Below are 17,172 nucleotides of genomic sequence, written 5' to 3'. Positions count from 1 at the left end.
TATTCAAGTTAAACGGTGCATTTCATATTTCATAGATTTTTAAAAAATAAAAAATTAATGACACGTGCCAACATTTTATCTCAAGACGTGTCAACATCTCACATGTTGAGGTGGAACGCCGTTTGCCACTCAGCATTTTTTGTAACGCCGTCCTAACGGAAGGACCAATAACACTCATTTCAAAACTATGAGGACCATACGGTGAGAAAGTTTCGGTGAGGGACCATTTGCAATTTTTGGTGAAACTTCAGGGACCAAAAACATATTTAACCCATAAATAAAATAATAAATACCATAATAATTAGATAAAAACTTCGAAAATAATTTATATTTATAGTACTTAAATTGACTCTACTCTTAATAAATTTAAAATTGATAATTGTGTCATGTTTGAAGATTTCATTTTATTTGATTAGTCACCTTAATCCTTTAATCCCTTTATTAGTTGTTTATTAAATGGTCGAAGTCATTTCATCCTATAATTATGTTTAATTTGAGTACAAAACTCATAAATAAGTCTTCTGAACCTAATATGTGGTAATCAATTTCCTAAAACAACGAATTTTGATCATATGTTCACCATTTTTAATTTGTTTATGAATTTTTATTATAACTTAATGCATATAGTTAATGATCCTTCAAATTCTTGCTGTATTGTTAGATTATTGAGATGTAAAATTTTTGTAATTCTAAAGAATTTGTTTAATTTCTTTTAAATTAGAAGAATAGTATCAATAGGAGTCTACGCACTTAAAATTAAGGCAAAAAACAAGTCATAATTTTTCTATTTAGTCTTTTGTCTTTTGGGACATGGAGTTTGCTAAAAGTTAAGGTACACTACTTAATTTATATGGTTGAAACTGTACTATAATATATGATAATGAGACTCTTATCAGCAACTTATTAAATTAATATATGTAATGTACAAGAAGGGAAGAATATGTATTCCTTAACACCAAATTATATTATCCAAAATTAAGAATTATTTTGGTATTAATAATGCACTATTTCATACAACTTTAATTTAAAAATAAAATTTTAGGTAAAAAATAACTGTAGAATATAAATACATACATGTAAAATTTTAGTTATTGTGCAACTCTTTTTATTTAAAAGTATAACGATTTAGCTGTCACTATTCGATTATAAGAAAGAGTATAACGATTTAACTGTCACTATTCGATTATGATTCAGCTCACTTAATCTTCGATACGAAACAATTGATACCAAATATAATAAATAAGTAAATAAAATAAAATAATGGATAATATTATTAATGAATTTAAAATTAGAGTTTATTTATACTCATTTTCAATTAACAAGTTTTGTAGTGTTTAAGAAACCATTTTATATATATAATTTCTTAGAATAGTACTGAAATATAAATAAAAATTCTAATTGGGCATCGACGTAAAAAAATTGTTTACTCCATTAATTCTATACTACCAAATCTTAAAGCTATATTAAAAAAAGTTTCATTATTTGAAAAATTATTAAAATGACGGGTTGATGTAATTTGTAACTCTAATTTTGAAGAACCTATAGATATGATAAAAATAAAAAATGATAAACTGCATTTATTTTCATTGATTTTATGCGCAATAAACAATTCATATACTAAATTCTAGATAGCAAAAAAAAAAAAAAAATTATTAGATTTTGGTTCCTATCATCACCATTTTTACCATCTTTGTAGTGCTCTGTGATGCTTGCCATTGCCATTGTTCCCAAATCCCCTTCCTTTGGCTGCTATTTTTTAAATTGGATGATGCAAAAACGCAAATTGTTGATTAAACCTTCTTCTCTTCACACCAATTTCCTCTAGCACTCGTCCAATTCTGGTCACACCAGAGAAGAGGAGACCAAGACAAGAAGAACACAAGAAAACCAGAAAAGAAAGAAAAATATATAGCAAAACAGAGAAACAGGTCTGTGTTGAAAACCACCATTTTCTGTTTCTCTCTCCTTTTTTTTTTTTAATTTATTTATTTTTCTGGGAATACTAAGCTGGTACGAGGAAACACAGAGAACAAAGTCCGAAGTAGCAGTGTGTGAGGAAGAAAGAGGAGGCACATAAATCAATCTCAGATCTCACAATCAGCTCCTCCCAGATCCCATCTGATTGTTTGTTCATTCAAAAGTTTGGGATTTTTGCCTTGAATTTTGGTCAAAGTTTATGGCTTCATCTGGGAATCTAAATCAACAGCAGCAGCAGCAACCTCAACAACAACAACCACAAACAACCCATTTTGATTTCAATAAGCTTTTCAAGACACCACCAGCAGCAGCAGCATCAGCAGCAGCAGCAGCACCACCAACTATCCCTAATCCTTCAAATTTGAACTCTTCTCCTTCATTCCCTTCTCCTTCTCCTTCCACACCCCCTCCTTCTTCCTACCCTACCCCTTCTTCCTCCTACCCTCCGCCGACTGGCACATACCCTTATCATCACCCTCACTTTCTCCCCTATCCAGCCCTTCACCACCAACAACAGCACCAAGAACACCCTCTTATCCTTCACCACCTCCCTCAAATGCATGCCCCTCAAAGACCCACTATTTTCCCACCCCCTTCTCCTTCTCCCTCCTCACCACACCTTCCTTCATCCCCCAATCCCACCACCGGTGCTCGCCTCATGGCCTTGCTGGGCACCCAAAACCCTCCCTCCAATCAGGAACCATCGGTTGTATACTCATCTCCTTCTGCCACATCTTCATCACCCATGGTTTCTGAGTTTTCAGTGCCACCAAACCCTTCAGGGTTGCCATCCACACAGCACTCAGGCTCTCCTGTGAATCTGGCTAGTCCTCAGTCCACTCCTACCAGGATGCTCAGCAGCAAGCTGCCCAAGGGGCGCCACTTGATTGGAGAGCATGCTGTGTATGACATTGATGTTAGGATGCCTGGGGAGGTGCAGCCTCAGCTTGAAGTCACTCCAATCACCAAGTATGCTTCTGATCCTGGCCTTGTTCTTGGACGCCAAATCGCAGTGAATAAGTCTTACATATGCTATGGACTCAAACTTGGGGCCATCCGGGTGCTTAATATCAATACTGCATTGAGATACTTGCTTCGAGGTCATACTCAGGTGAGTTTTGTTGCGGTTGCTTTCGGCCGGACTGCCAATTTGATGCTAATTTTTGTGCTTCTTTAATGATTAATATGTTGTACTTCTGGTGTTTGTTTATTCAAATGTGGCTTCTTGGTGCGAGGACTTGATGGATTGGCTCTGTGATTCGGTTGCTTGGCCTTTTCCTGTTTGACATTAACACTGATTAAGCTTGATGTGTGTTAGTGCTTTCAGTTGGGTAATATAAACTTAGGTTTTATATGATGACGTTATATTCTTTTTGCACAGAGCACTGATTGCGTATAAACTGCCTTTGTTGTCTGTTGCCGCCTGAAAATTAATGAACGAGATTATGTTTTCACTTCACATTTGTTAGGAATGTGTACCTAAGAAAGGCAAAAGACTGTATGTTTATAATGCCAAGTTTAAATAGCTGATTGTGAGAATGGCGATATGCTGTTTAAAAACATGAACGTGAGCCTTCTTCATGTCTGAGAAAGATTGCTTTGGAGTTTTGTTTTTGACTGTGTTTTTAATTGGCTTGGATTATATACCTACAAATCCTTTTCTTCGGCCACCGTTATGATGTGCATACTCTTTGTAAACTGCTCGATTGGGTTGATAATGCTCTATACTTGCAACTTTCTACATGCGAAACATGCACTACCTCTTAAAACTTATAGTGAATTCACTGTTGTTACATGCATTTGAGATGTTTTTTTCTTTTATCAATTTTTAATCTGTACCCGTCTCCAATTTATGCATATCTCCTTTTTATGTAGCGAGTGACAGACATGGCATTCTTCGCTGAGGATCTTCACCTGTTGGCCAGGTAAATATACCTTTCTGTTTCTTGTGTTATAGTTGAGATTTGATTTACTTACCTGGTTTCCTCCATTATTGTACCATGTTTTAGTTTTTAGTCGGTTCATATCTGATTTATCTCTCATCCTTCAATTGATGAATCTTGTAATTGATTTTTTTTATTACCGCATCATCATAAAAGAAGCTTCTGGGAGCTTTCTCTTCAAGCATTTCTGAATATTGAAGTCTGATTTTCTGGTTTCATTATTTCAGTTTGAAGTTTATTGATTATTTTACCCTTGAATATACTTCTGTTCACAGTGCTAGCACTGATGGGAGAATATTTGTATGGAAAATCAACGAGGGCCCTGATGAGGATGACAAGCCTCAAATTACTGGAAAAGTTATCCTAGCACTTCAAATATTAGGAGAGAGTGAGTCTGTTCATCCAAGAGTATGCTGGCATCCCCACAAACAAGTAACAGTGACTTTTATAACTTTGGTCTTTAAGTTTATCATCTTCCAATTGGTGTTAACTCCTTTAATAAATTATCTTATCATTTGGAATTTGACATACAGGAGATTTTAATGGTTGCTATTGGAAACCGTATCCTCAAAATCGATAGTATGAAAGCTGGAAAAGGTGAAACTTTTTCTGCAGAGGAGCCTCTCAAATGTTCCATTGATAAGTTGATTGATGGGGTGCATCTTGTTGGTAAACATGATGGCAACGTAACTGAGTTGTCAATGTGCCAATGGATGAAGAGTCGATTAGCTTCAGCTTCAGCTGATGGCACGGTCTGCATTTGTCTCTCTCCTTGCCTTATTTTGTTGCTTTGTTTAGTTTTTCATCTCATTTTAAAGTTGTTTTATCAGTGAAAAGGTTGGAGTCCCAAATGAACAGTTGTCATTATTCTACGTCTTCAAGTTTGGAATTTGAAGGAATATTTACAATCATTGTTCTATTTTGAAATTCTAAATAACTTGTTTTTGTCAACAGGTGAAGATATGGGAAGAACGTAAGACAACACCACTTGCTGTTTTAAGACCACATGACGGTAAACCTGTAAATTCTGTAACATTCTTGACTGCTCCTCATCGTCCCGAGCACATTGTTCTTATCACAGCGGTATGTTCTAGTCTTAACCTTGATTGGAAATATATCTCTTGTACTTTGCAAAAATCCTTTGTAATTGAATTTACATTAAACTTTTCTGAACAAGAATAAGTATAACAAGTGTTATTTTGATACATCAATAACTGTGTTAGGAAAAAAGAGAATATTTATTGGTATCTCTTGTCAAGTTGTTAAGCATTATATATTAATGTTCATAATAAGTTTGCCCTATAACTAAAAGTTAATAAATAAATTTTAATTGTCCAATCAATTGTAACTGAATCAGTTTGAATAGAAAACGAATAAAGTTATTTGATTGCAAATGCAATCATTTATAGTCTTCAAAATAACAATGAACTGTATAAGGAAAGCACTCTTAAAATTATGTTCAAATAGTTTGTCTAGAAAAACAAGATAATGCAATGCTCTCTGTGCTAAAGACTTCAAAAAATATTTATTTAATTGGATCCTTACCTGATCAGCTTTGTCAGCTTGTAGTGGCGTTAGTTTCCCCTCACATCTTTCAAAACTAATTTCCTTCTTTTTGTGTGTGTGTGTGTGTGTGTGTATACATTTAATTTTTTTTTCCTTTTCCACAGGGGCCACTAAATCAGGAAGTGAAGATATGGGTCTCTGATAATGAGGAAGGCTGGCTATTGCCTAGTGATTCTGAGTCATGGCATTGTATTCAGACTTTAGACATTAGAAGTTCGTCTGAATCCAACCCTGAGGATGCATTCTTTAATCAAGTTGTAGCATTGCCCCGTGCTGGTTTATTTCTGCTTGCAAATGCCAAGAAAAATACAATATATGCTGTGCACATAGAGTACGGATCCAATCCAACTGATACCCGCATGGATTACATTGCTGAGTTCACAGTCACAATGCCTATATTAAGTCTTACAGGAACCAGTGATAATTTACCAGATGGAGAGCATATTGTGCAGATATATTGTGTCCAAACACAAGCTATTCAACAGTATGGACTCAATTTGTCACAATGTTTGCCTCCACCCTTGGACAATGTTGAACTTGAGAAAACAGAATCCAATTTGTCACGTTCTTTTGATGCTATTGATGGATCGACTAATATGGAAACTGGAAATATGCCACAAGTTCATTCTAGCAGTTCTGAAAGTGTTCCTGTTGTGAGCCTGGCAGTAAATTTGCCTTCATCAGATATTTCAGTTCTACCACCTGAAGCTTCTATATCTTCCATATCAGAAGCAGAGACCAAGGCTAATGATGTACCTTCTCGTAATGGTTTTGAACATATTCAAAGTGCTCCACCTCCACTTCCTCAGAGTCCAAGATTGTCCCACAAGTTATCTGGTTTCAAAAGTTCATCAAATAATTTAGAGACTAGTTCTACAACTGCTGACCATAGCAGTGACCAGACAAATCTTGATTCTTCATCTGAACGGAGAATGGAGTCTGAAAAAGATATGGCAGATGTGCCTGCATCAGGTGACAATTTGAGAAAGGATGATAAAGTTGTTTCAAATGATGTTTCTGTGGTTTCTAATACCCAAGCAACATATAAACACCCAACCCATTTGGTAACTCCATCTGAGATATTCTCTAAAACTGCTTTATCTTCTGAGAATTCCCATACTTCTCAAGGTATGAATGTTCCAGATGTGGTTGCCCGTAGTGATACAGAAAACATTGAAGTAGATGTTGTTCAAGTTATAGGGGAGATGGGTTCTAATCAAGAAAGTACCGAGTCTCAAAGAGACAGAGACTCTCACACCAATGTTACTGAGAAGAAAGAGAAATTATTTTATTCTCAGGCTTCTGATCTAGGCATTCAGATGGCTAGAGAGACTTATTATGACATGGAGGCAGCTCGTCAAGCTGATCATATTAAGACCATTGATGCACCTGGTCAAAGTTGTAACTCTGTTGAAGAAGAAGTTCAAGACACAAGTAAGGATGTACCTGCAAACATAAGTGAATCAGAAACCATGGCTACTACTGTGCAATCACCTGCACCTGCTGTGAAAGGTAAAAGACAAAAAGGGAAAACTTCACATCTGTCTGGTCCATCTTCTGCTTCTCCTAGTCCTTTTAACTCAACAGATTCATCGAATGATCAAGGAGGAAATTCCGGAGCATCATCCATAGAAGCTGCCTTACCACAGTTATCTGCTATGCAGGAGATGATGGGCCAGGTCATTAATTTGCATTTGAACTATTTTTTTATTTTACTGGCTACTTAACATGTTGCATTTTTTTCCTGTACTTGTATATTTATATTACTCATGATTTTTACAGTGTTATGAGTAGTGTGATATGGATTCAGTATGCCGCATATAGAGCATTTGTAATTGTTTTCTAGATTAAATGTCTGTTGAACTTTGTGGAAGTATCTGTATGCATATAGTTTAGATACAATGTGAAACATCTTTTTTGGGGATAAAGGCAATGTGTAACATGTGAAGCTGTAGAATGGATTAGTGGAATATACATGTCCTGTTGTGAAGTCTAATGTCATTTTCCTCGTATGTATCTTGCGTGGCTTTATTCCATTCGTGTTATTCTGAAAGATTGATTAGCAATACAAACACTATATTCTCCACCGTTTTATGAATTCATGATATAATACAATCGTAGCACGAAGTTGTTTTTTATTTTGGACTGCTAGTGCTTGTAACGATGCCACTCCCCTTTGCACCCATCCAAAATAACATTTATAGGAACTATATCATTCCTAGGAAAGTATCTTTGTATGTGTTTAATATGGTTTTGTTTCTCATATATTCATGTCACTCAATGAGCTATTTTTAGGATTTTTCAGGTTCTTAATCTCCTTCATTTCATATTTTACAGTTGTTAAGCATGCATAAAGAAATGCAAAAGCAGATGAATGCAATGGTTTCTGTTCCAGTCACTAAGGAAGGCAAAAGATTAGAAGGATCCTTGGGTCGAAACATGGAGAAAGTTGTCAAGGCTCACACTGATGCTTTGTGGGCTCGATTGCAGGAAGAAAATGCAAAGCAAGAGAAGCTAGAGCGAGACCGGACACAGCAAATAACAAATTTGATCTCCAATTATGTAAACAAAGATATGGTATCTATATTGGAGAAAATCATTAAGAAGGAAATATCTTCAATTGGAACAACCATTACTCGTTCATTAAGTCAAGTTATAGAGAAAACAATATCTTCAGCTATTACAGAATCATTCCAGGTTTGTATTTGTTGTAACCTCACATTGGACTATAGATATGGCTAAAGTAGAACTAAAGTCTTGGACAATTCTCACCTCATGAGTTAGCTTTTGAGGTTGAGCTAGGCCCAACCCGAATTCAAGATAGTTTTAAAGCTTATCTTAGATATCATATTGGTCCACCTTCAACTGTCCAAAAATTCACTTAACACTGCAGCTTTCGAAGTGCAATATACAATAAATCTATCTGGCCCCGTGGATTTTCTAGTGCAATGTTCTTGGTCATACAACTTTATTAGTGCAATATGAAAAAAAAAAAAATGCAATCCTACAATCTCCATATCCTACAAGTCCAATCCTTGACACGTGAGGTGTGTTTTGAGATACACATTAACCATAAATATGCCAAACGTAGAGCTTACAAAGACATGGTTTATTTATCCTCACCTCATGATTTACCTTTTGGATTTGAGTTAGATCCAACCCAAATTCAAGTTAATGAATTTCAACATTTGAAAGTGCCACTGCTCAAATAGTAAATGTATTCTTGGTTATGTTAGCTTAGTACTTTTCTTGTCTATTTACAACTTTTCAGACAGTGCTTTGTCAAGTTGGATGCCATGTCATATGGTGAAGTGAAATGTTTAAAGAAATCTGTGTGCCAATTTTAGTTCTTCAACTGTTATTCCCAAATCAATTTTTTTTTACTGCTAAAATGCTCATTGTTGCTTGAGTATGTTTGACCAAGGTTGTGCCATGAATTCTGCAGAAGGGGGTGGGAGACAAGGCATTGAATCAACTAGAAAAATCAGTTGGTTCAAAACTTGAAGCTACTGTGGCTAGGCAGATACAGACACAATTTCAAACCTCTGGAAAGCAAGCTCTTCAGGTAAGCAGCTTGAGGTCAACATAAAAAATATCTATTAATGTTTTTTTTACATGATTTTTTTTTTCCTGACGAGTGTGAACTTCTGTCTGCCTGTGGATCCTGTGTTATATCATTGCTGTATATATTTCATAAGTTTCCAAGCATTCTGGGAACCCACCCTTAAAAACTAGCTGTTAAGGGGGAGGAGTCACTCACTTAAATACTCCACAGAGCGTCCTATGTTACTTCATTTAGGACTTAGGTACCCATAATACCCCAGTCCTTATCATAGCACTGTCGTTGAGAGCTGCCTTCTTGGTAGCTTTCACTCTAAAACACTTTGTTCAATGACACTTCACTCAACTTTTTAATTGGAATCTCCACAAGTGAGAGTTTTCCCTGGGTTGTTCTTTTTGAGACACAGATAACCAACTGTAATACTAATTGATAAATCGCTTTTGGGCAACCCATCCTTAGAAGCTAGCTATTAAAAAGAGAAAACCAAATGCTTAAGTACTCCACCGGGCCTCCCACATCACTCAATGTTTGCTAGAACCCATAACATCCAAGTCCCTATCCTGGGTTGTTGGAAACTGTTTATATTCTTAGAATTTATGTCTAGGATGGTGGAATAGAAACAATGTCTTAGATAGCGTAATGAAATTTAACTCCTGTGATTACACTAATAGTCACAATATATGAGTCTGAAGATTCTATAGGTAAAATTGGACTCAAATAAATCCTTATCAAACTTTCCAACCATTTCAGAATCAGTTTTATCTTTCACATTTTTAACTGCTTCAGAAGCTTCCTGGTATTTTTAGTTCAAGATTCTAGCGTGGCAAATGCATAGTTGTTTCTCCTTTGATGTTCTTTTTCACTTTTTAAATCCTTTTCTGTCAATTTCTAGAAACAAATTCATATCACAACCCCCTCAATAAGCTTTCCTTGAAGAGATGGTAAGACTAAATGGGACGGTTCTTCAATTTCTGACTGTTCTCAAGGGCACTTCATGTCCTTAGCTTTCTCTTGAATCTCTTTGCATCCATCTCAATTTCACAACAGTTATATCAACCAGGGCTACAACATATACATTTTTCGCATTTTTGAAATGCATTTTTCATCATAGGCACAGTGAATGGTGTAGAACCATTTGTCAGGGCTTCCTAAAACAGCCATTAGAGCGTGCATTATTGCTACATTGAGTGCTGACATAACTAACCAACAACCTAGTTCCATCAACACTTGATGTAGTTGTAATGGAGACCTCACAATTGGATCAACAGCATCATACCCCCTGATGGAAGTGAATTTTGGAAATGACGTGAGGTGGCTGTGGCTGTTAACTTGAATGATGTGCAATGTTCCTTCAAACCGCTTGCAATTTACGGGTTCTAGAATTCTATAATTCTATAATTTGCTATAGGTTTCATTTTGCTATCTTTTTAGATTGCTGGATCCTTAATTGGGTTAACCTAGATTTATTATATTATTGTTTCTAGGCTATATCCAATCATTCTTCTACACAATTTAATTATTTGAAACCCATTTCTCACAGCCTGCACTTTTTAATACTTTTGTGGACTATTCATTATCCTTGCAAATCCTATTTCACATGGCAGTACAATTCAATTTTTTTTTCATATTTTGGGTTTATTTTTATGATTGCTTTCAAAACAGTCTGGGGTTTGCTGTCCTTCTAGGTGGGTTTGGTTAATCATTTCTTATGGTTTTGTTTGTAATTTGTAGGAGGGACTTAAGACTAGTTTGGAAGCTTCAGTCGTTCCAGCATTTGAGATGTCTTGCAAGGCTATGTTTGAGCAAATTGATGTTGCTTTTCAAAATGGACTTGTGAAGCACACAGCTGCTATTCAACAGCAGTTTGATTCTACTTATTCTCCTCTAGCCATGACGTTGAGGGTATGTGTATGATGGTTATTTCGAATTTTTCCTGCCATATAAATTTTTTTCTTTTCTGTTACTTAGGATTCTATTTTTTATCTCCATTAGCAAAGATATTGTTACACCTTTGTTTTAAGCTGTGTGGCACTAGCCAAATGCAATTTAATTAGTTCTTATGATATATGGTTGAATAATCTGTTTGTTCTTTTGAGAAGTGTGCATCACATTTCTATTTGCTAAAATTCTTTCTTAAGGGGTAATTTAAAAAAATTCTGATTATTTTTTGGAAGTGTTTTTTAATTTTCTCAGTTGTTATTACAAGGAAAATATCCAGTTACTTTTTATGTCAGTGTCAGAATTGTTTAACTTAGTTTAATAGGTTAGCTTATGCATTTAATTACCTATCTGGTCTATTTGTAGGCTGATCATTAATTTTTTGTATATATCTTTGATGCAAGGGTTCCTATAAATGAATGAATTAGCTAGGAGATGAAATAATCTCTCTTAAGCACTTTTTTCATATTTCTCTCCCAAGTTAGATAAACGTGTCCACAAGATGTTTGAATCTTGTCTTATTATTGGGAATGAGAAGCTAATTAATTATGAACCAAGATTCTGTCATGCAGTGGGCGATCTTCACTACCTTGTAAAATATATTAGTGGCCTTTCCTCTCTCTCTATGCCTTAAACCTCTGGTTTGCCATGTTTGAATTCTTAGTGTGTAGTGTTATGATGACACAGGATACAATTAATTCAGCATCATCAATCACTCAAACTTTGAGTGGACAATTGGCTGATGGCCAACGTCAGCTGTTAGAAATTGCAGCTAACTCCAAAGTAACAGTGGATCCCTTTGTAGCACAAATTAACAATGGCTTGCATGAGGTGGTATGTTGGTTCGTCATTCCCTTTATCTTTCTATTTTAATGAGTGTTCTTTCTATTTAATACTTTGAGATGACTTGCACTTTGACAGACTGAGGATCCTACCAAAGAACTATCAAGGTTGATAAGTGAGAGAAAATTTGAGGAAGCATTTACAGGGGCCCTTCATAGAAGTGACGTTTCATTAGTTTCTTGGTTATGTTCTCAGGTATGATGGACATATCTTTCTTCTGTTGACTTGAGTTGCTACTTAGAATTACTTTTTGTTGGAAATGGTGCTTAGAAACTAGTCAAAATGAAACAAAGTGAAAGGGAGCTTTTTCCTTTTCTCTTTTCCCTAAATTCAAGGAAATGACAACTTGCTTCTGCATATTCGGATCAAATATTAAGTGATTCTGAGGAAATATTGTTAACCTGTAGACATTTTTGAGTTTTTCCTGAGGTAAAAAAGATTGTAGATTTTTATGGGATCCCTACTAAAGTAAATAAGAACAAAATTTTAAATGGGAAATGGACTTGCAGTTTCTAAAATAATTTGGGTCCAACTTCCTCTCTAACTTAAGAGAGGATGAGCCTTGCCATGATGGAAAGATTGCTGCCTTGTGACCTGAAGCTCATGGGTTCAAATCTTGAAAATAGCTCCTCACTTGAGGGTGACTTGTTCTAAATTTCTACTTTTCCCACCCAGCATTAGTTGGGAGCCTCAAGTCAAATGTGGGTCTATGATATACATTCAAATTGAAACTATCTTTTTTTATAAAAGGCATCACTCTAGAAACTATTTTTGAATAATTTCAATTTTTCACATTCTGAAAGCACCAAACCAAACACACACTAAGCTAAAAGTAGTGAGCTCACATCTCATAAACCCATTCCGATCACTCCAAATATCCCAAAACAAAATCAAATCACACCTCTGCATATCATTACTGGTAAACACCTTTTATAGTTTGCATGATTATATCAGACAAAGTCCACTATAATGTATCTAATGAACAATTTTCTACCTTATCCTATCCAGGTTGATTTATCTGGCATTTTGGCTATGGTGCCATTGCCATTAAGCCAAGGAGTACTTCTGTCTCTTCTACAGCAGTTGTCCTGTGATATCAGTACAGACACGCCCAGAAAATTGGCATGGATGACAGATGTGGCAGCTGCTATAAATCCGGCAGATCCAAGGATTGCAGCACACGTGCGGCGAATATTAGATCAAGTGTCCCACACACTTGGCCATCATCGGACTTTACCTACTACCTCCCCTTCTGAAGCGAGCACAATCCGCCTTCTCATGCATGTCATAAACTCGGTGTTGTTGAGCTGTAAATGATAGTGTTGTATTTTATTATATGTGCAGAAATGTTAAGTATCGACTTTGGTTTGTAATTGTATAGATATTTAGATAGCTTGGAGGGGATGAAATGAACCACTGTGCTTAGAGTTTTGTTACAATTGATTTGTGTGACATAGTTTCACATTTTTGTATGCTTATTATTTTACATTTTACCCTCGCCCCTTCAGGTGTCTTTATCATTTTTGGAGACATTATATCCTTCCCCATGATGTACAAGGAAAATTTTGCAACTTCAGGGTAAGGTAGAGGCTTCAGAGCATGCATAGGTTTGCTAGGATTTTTGATCTGGGTTCATTCAGGTGACCATTTTGAAAAGAAAAGTTAGACATGAAATTTTTAGTCAACAGGGGTATTTTTGGTCATTTAGAACAGCACTTTATTGAGTGATGCAGTGTTCTGTATTGGATATTTCTTTCTCCATCCATGATTTCTTCTTGCACCATAATGGGTATGTGAAAAATAGAAATGCCCTTGCTTTCTTTCATCTCCTTGTATGTTGCCATCATTAGTCCTTTTTTGTCATCTTTTAGTCGTGTCTTCTTTAAGTCTTACATTTTTTACCTTTCATGTTTTTTCTACCTAAAAGAAGTTAACATATTGTGCATTCTGATGCAAGTTCTTTTGGTTCTCAACAATAATTTGTGGATTGTGGAATTTGAAAGTGATCCAGACTTTTTTCATAAACCAAAAACTTTTATATTCACGTTGTTGCAGAAGGAAATTATGGGAATGCAAAAGGAAATTGTGTTTTGTATTCTGTAGTGAATTAGCAAAATGAGTTATCTGGCCGGCCAATGTGAAGATCGGGGCAGCTTCTTCCTCTATTTCCATATATTTAAAATTTTCAATTTTACTTTCTTTTTATTTTCAGTTTCGAATATACCATCCAAAGTCGGTTTGAAATATACAATGTGGAATGAAAAAATTATATTTCAGAATCTAAAATTGGAAATGTGACATTTCACAATTTAAGTGCAGCTTGAAATGTATGGAGATAAAGGAACAAGCTGGCAGTAGGCCAAGATTATAGAACTTTTAGGGGTGTTTTGGACTAAGCTTGTAATTTCATAATCAAATTAGACTAAAAATATTTGTATTTGATTCAGCTTCTAAATTTAACTTACTGTATCCAGAATTAGCTACACAGTGTAAATTTGCTTACCTTGCTCATGCTAACTACAGAATGTCTCACTGTATTTGGAACAGTGGCACGCAGAAGTTGAATCAAATAATTTTTCCATTGAAAGCAAAGCAGCTCAGATTTTTGACGCATTTTATGTGATTTTTAGTTCTTCACCACCAATCCAACCATAATGCTATAATGTTAACGTATGTCATCTGAATGAACGACAAAACCACAGAAATCACAACACAACCTGCCATAAAGTAACTACATACTGTAAACAGCTGAAGCTCATTGGTGCTAAAATACCATTTTCTAGTATTGCTTTATTGTTGTTTCTTTTTCTCTTTTATAAACATCATGGATAGAGCAAATTATTAGTGAAATAATAAGTATGACCCCAGATGGAATGTCATATTTTGGAAGTAATATTTTTTTGATATCTTATTAAAAAGGGGTAGTCAAATTAATTTAATTTTTACAAACAACTCAAAGTCACTAACTTTTCATACATATTATTGTATAAGATAACATCACTTAACTTTTTGTAATAATCTCAGAACAAAAACTCATGTAGGGTCAAAGGATGGAACCAATCATTTGTCATGCTTGAAATCACCAAAAAAAAAAAATGAAAACACGTAGTTGTTAGGGTTGGAAGTTGAAACATATTAGCACCACCCATGTTTAGTTGTGGTCCTGTTGAGAAATAACAAAGGTACTAAGATGCACAATTTTTGTATTGCTTTGATTGACTCTGTGATCTTTCCGTTTCCAAAATTAGGAAGCGCTAAATGGGGAACCGTCTCGTATCTCACATGACATTGTTGGTGTCGTAGATAGGACCGCAAGTGAAGGGTGAAACAAATGCACATGCACGTGTGCATGTGTGTGATTAATATTGTGTTATGAATGCGCTATTCTATTCCATGTGTTAGAAGAAGATACTGTTCTACTTTTACCTCTGTATCAGTTTTCTCTGTAGTATTATTACCTTATCATCTTCCAAATTGAAACATGGATGCACGTACCTAAAATCCCTACCCTTTTTCCTTTGCCTCAACCCTCCAACCACTCAGGTACTCAACTACAAATCATGATTATGATCATTTCTTTATATGAAAAGCGATTTTTTTTGTTTCTGTTTACGGCAACATTTTCTTTAACACGTGTTTTCCTTTTTCCTTTGTTTATTGCAATCTTGATCGCAGTAGTACAACCTTTGGATGTGTGTTTTATAAGTTTTTTGTGTTTGATTATTAAGAATGTGTGAAAGGGGTGTTGGTAATGATTTTGGTGAATCTGTCGACCCTTGTGCAGAAAATATATAAATGGAATGGGAGAAGAATAAGAGAGCAAGAGAAGATGATGGAATCGAGATTGAATCGTGTTCTGAAAGTAACATGAGTGGAAAGAAGAGAAATGTATATGGCATGAGCTTGTCGAAGGAGAAGAAGAAGGAAATGGAAGAGGAAGATTATTTGGAGGCATGGGATTCACACTTGGCAATGGGAGTGTTTGATTTTCCTTGGCTGAAAGATGGTGTTATGTCCAAATCAGATGAATGCTTGGATTTTGAAGACAATTTCTCATCATCTCTTCAACACCAAGACACTTTCTTCAAACACAGTGTTGATTTCTCTGAGGAATGTGGCTTGTGTGTAACTCCTGAGGTACCAATGGTTCATATTGAAGATGCTGAGTTGGTGGAGGATTTGTGGCAACCATTTGAGAGTAATGGATTGGAGTTAGAAGCAGAAGATGGAGATTCTATCTGGAACTCTCTTCTCAATTTGGATTCTTTGTATCCATAATTCAGAAAGTTATTGGGATTGGTGCTCAAGATTTGGAATAAGAAATTCGGTAGATGTATATATATTGGATATGTTCTATTCAATGGTAGATGCAATTTCATGATTTCGTGTTCAAACTCACACTTTGATGATCTGAGAAAATGTCAGCAAACAAACACCAAAGCTAGAGACATTATTTCTTCATGTTAATGGTTTTCAGTTACAATATCATGGATTTCTGAACTCAGGGTATAGTGTCTATTCATCAATTCTAGTCCCAGACCAATTTTTGTTACACTTTTTTCTTTCATTGTCCAAATAAAATTACCTAGACTTGTATTTTGGTCAATTATAAAATGTTTGATTACAGTACTTGAGTTTATGTATTGTCTTTGTTTATTTATGCCTTATAAATATTGAAATTTGAACCTAGAATCTTAAAGTGATGTCTGTAATGCAGGACCAGTTAATGGTACAACATATGACATGGTCCTGAAAACACTACTGTCCAAATTAAGCATGGGAGAGAGAGAGAAAAAACTTGATATTCAGTTTAGACAAAAGGGAATTTAGTGAATAAGATATTGATTACAGAGTTAATTTTGTAGTTTTGAGGAGTTACTATATTGAAGTGTGTGCAATGTTTGACTGTTCTAGGGTGCAAAGGTTGTCTTACTTTTTTTGGAATCATCAAAAGCAATATTTGCCTCCTCTTTATGGCTTTTGATTGCACAAAAGTGTGTGCTGTAATGGGATTTTGCATCCATTCTTATTTCCAAAGGATCTTTACCATTAGATGAAGATCAGACTGTCGCATTTTATATAAGTTTGTTCAGCAAAACATCTTGAAACAAAAATAAATACTAAGATCAAATTAATTCAGTATTTTTTTAGTTGTGTACTTCAAATATATTGATTTTAATATTTAACCATTTTAACAGAGAGTTAAATATGTTTTTAAATTCTTGATTTGGACACGAAATTAAAATTTGTTAACTAAAATATATATAGATATAGTCTTTTACTTGACATTAGCTTTGTTTTTGTGTTAAACAATTTTCTAGATTAACATTTTACTTTGATCAA

General features: G+C 35.1%; 2 protein-coding genes across 4 annotated transcripts; both read left to right on the top strand.

Annotated features, from left to right (window-relative positions):
- The first annotated feature begins 1,671 nt into the window (after positions 1–1,671).
- On the top strand, positions 1,672–13,322 carry LOC114188274 (enhancer of mRNA-decapping protein 4-like). 3 transcript variants are annotated; one of them, XM_028076869.2, is made up of 13 exons: positions 1,672–1,928; positions 2,008–3,088; positions 3,853–3,902; positions 4,196–4,352; positions 4,454–4,672; positions 4,875–5,003; positions 5,591–7,165; positions 7,824–8,183; positions 8,932–9,051; positions 10,780–10,950; positions 11,674–11,817; positions 11,908–12,024; positions 12,838–13,322. In XM_028076869.2, the coding sequence occupies exons 2-13, from the start codon at positions 2,177–2,179 to the stop codon at positions 13,144–13,146; spliced, it is 4,263 nt and encodes a 1,420-aa protein (XP_027932670.2). In that variant the 5' UTR covers positions 1,672–1,928; positions 2,008–2,176; the 3' UTR covers positions 13,147–13,322. The 3 variants fall into 3 exon arrangements, with proteins under 3 accessions (XP_027932670.2, XP_027932669.2, XP_027932668.2); XM_028076868.2 differs by having other exon boundaries at positions 1,673–1,928; positions 2,027–3,088; positions 11,674–11,820; XM_028076867.2 differs by having other exon boundaries at positions 1,673–1,928; positions 11,674–11,820.
- Positions 13,323–14,981: 1,659 nt separating this feature from the next.
- Positions 14,982–16,415, top strand: LOC114186696 (uncharacterized). The gene is made up of 2 exons (XM_028074670.2): positions 14,982–15,372; positions 15,614–16,415. The coding sequence occupies exon 2, from the start codon at positions 15,625–15,627 to the stop codon at positions 16,105–16,107; it is 483 nt and encodes a 160-aa protein (XP_027930471.1). The 5' UTR covers positions 14,982–15,372; positions 15,614–15,624; the 3' UTR covers positions 16,108–16,415.
- The last annotated feature ends 757 nt before the right edge of the window (positions 16,416–17,172 follow it).

The sequence above is a fragment of the Vigna unguiculata genome, chromosome 6, assembly GCF_037176805.1.
Source record: "Vigna unguiculata cultivar grain cowpea cultivar isolate G323 ecotype 2 chromosome 6, ASM3717680v1, whole genome shotgun sequence".
NCBI classification, from domain to species: Eukaryota; Viridiplantae; Streptophyta; class Magnoliopsida; order Fabales; family Fabaceae; genus Vigna; species Vigna unguiculata.
Note: the sequence above shows the minus strand (reverse complement) of the source record. Positions and strands in the feature narration are given on the sequence as shown.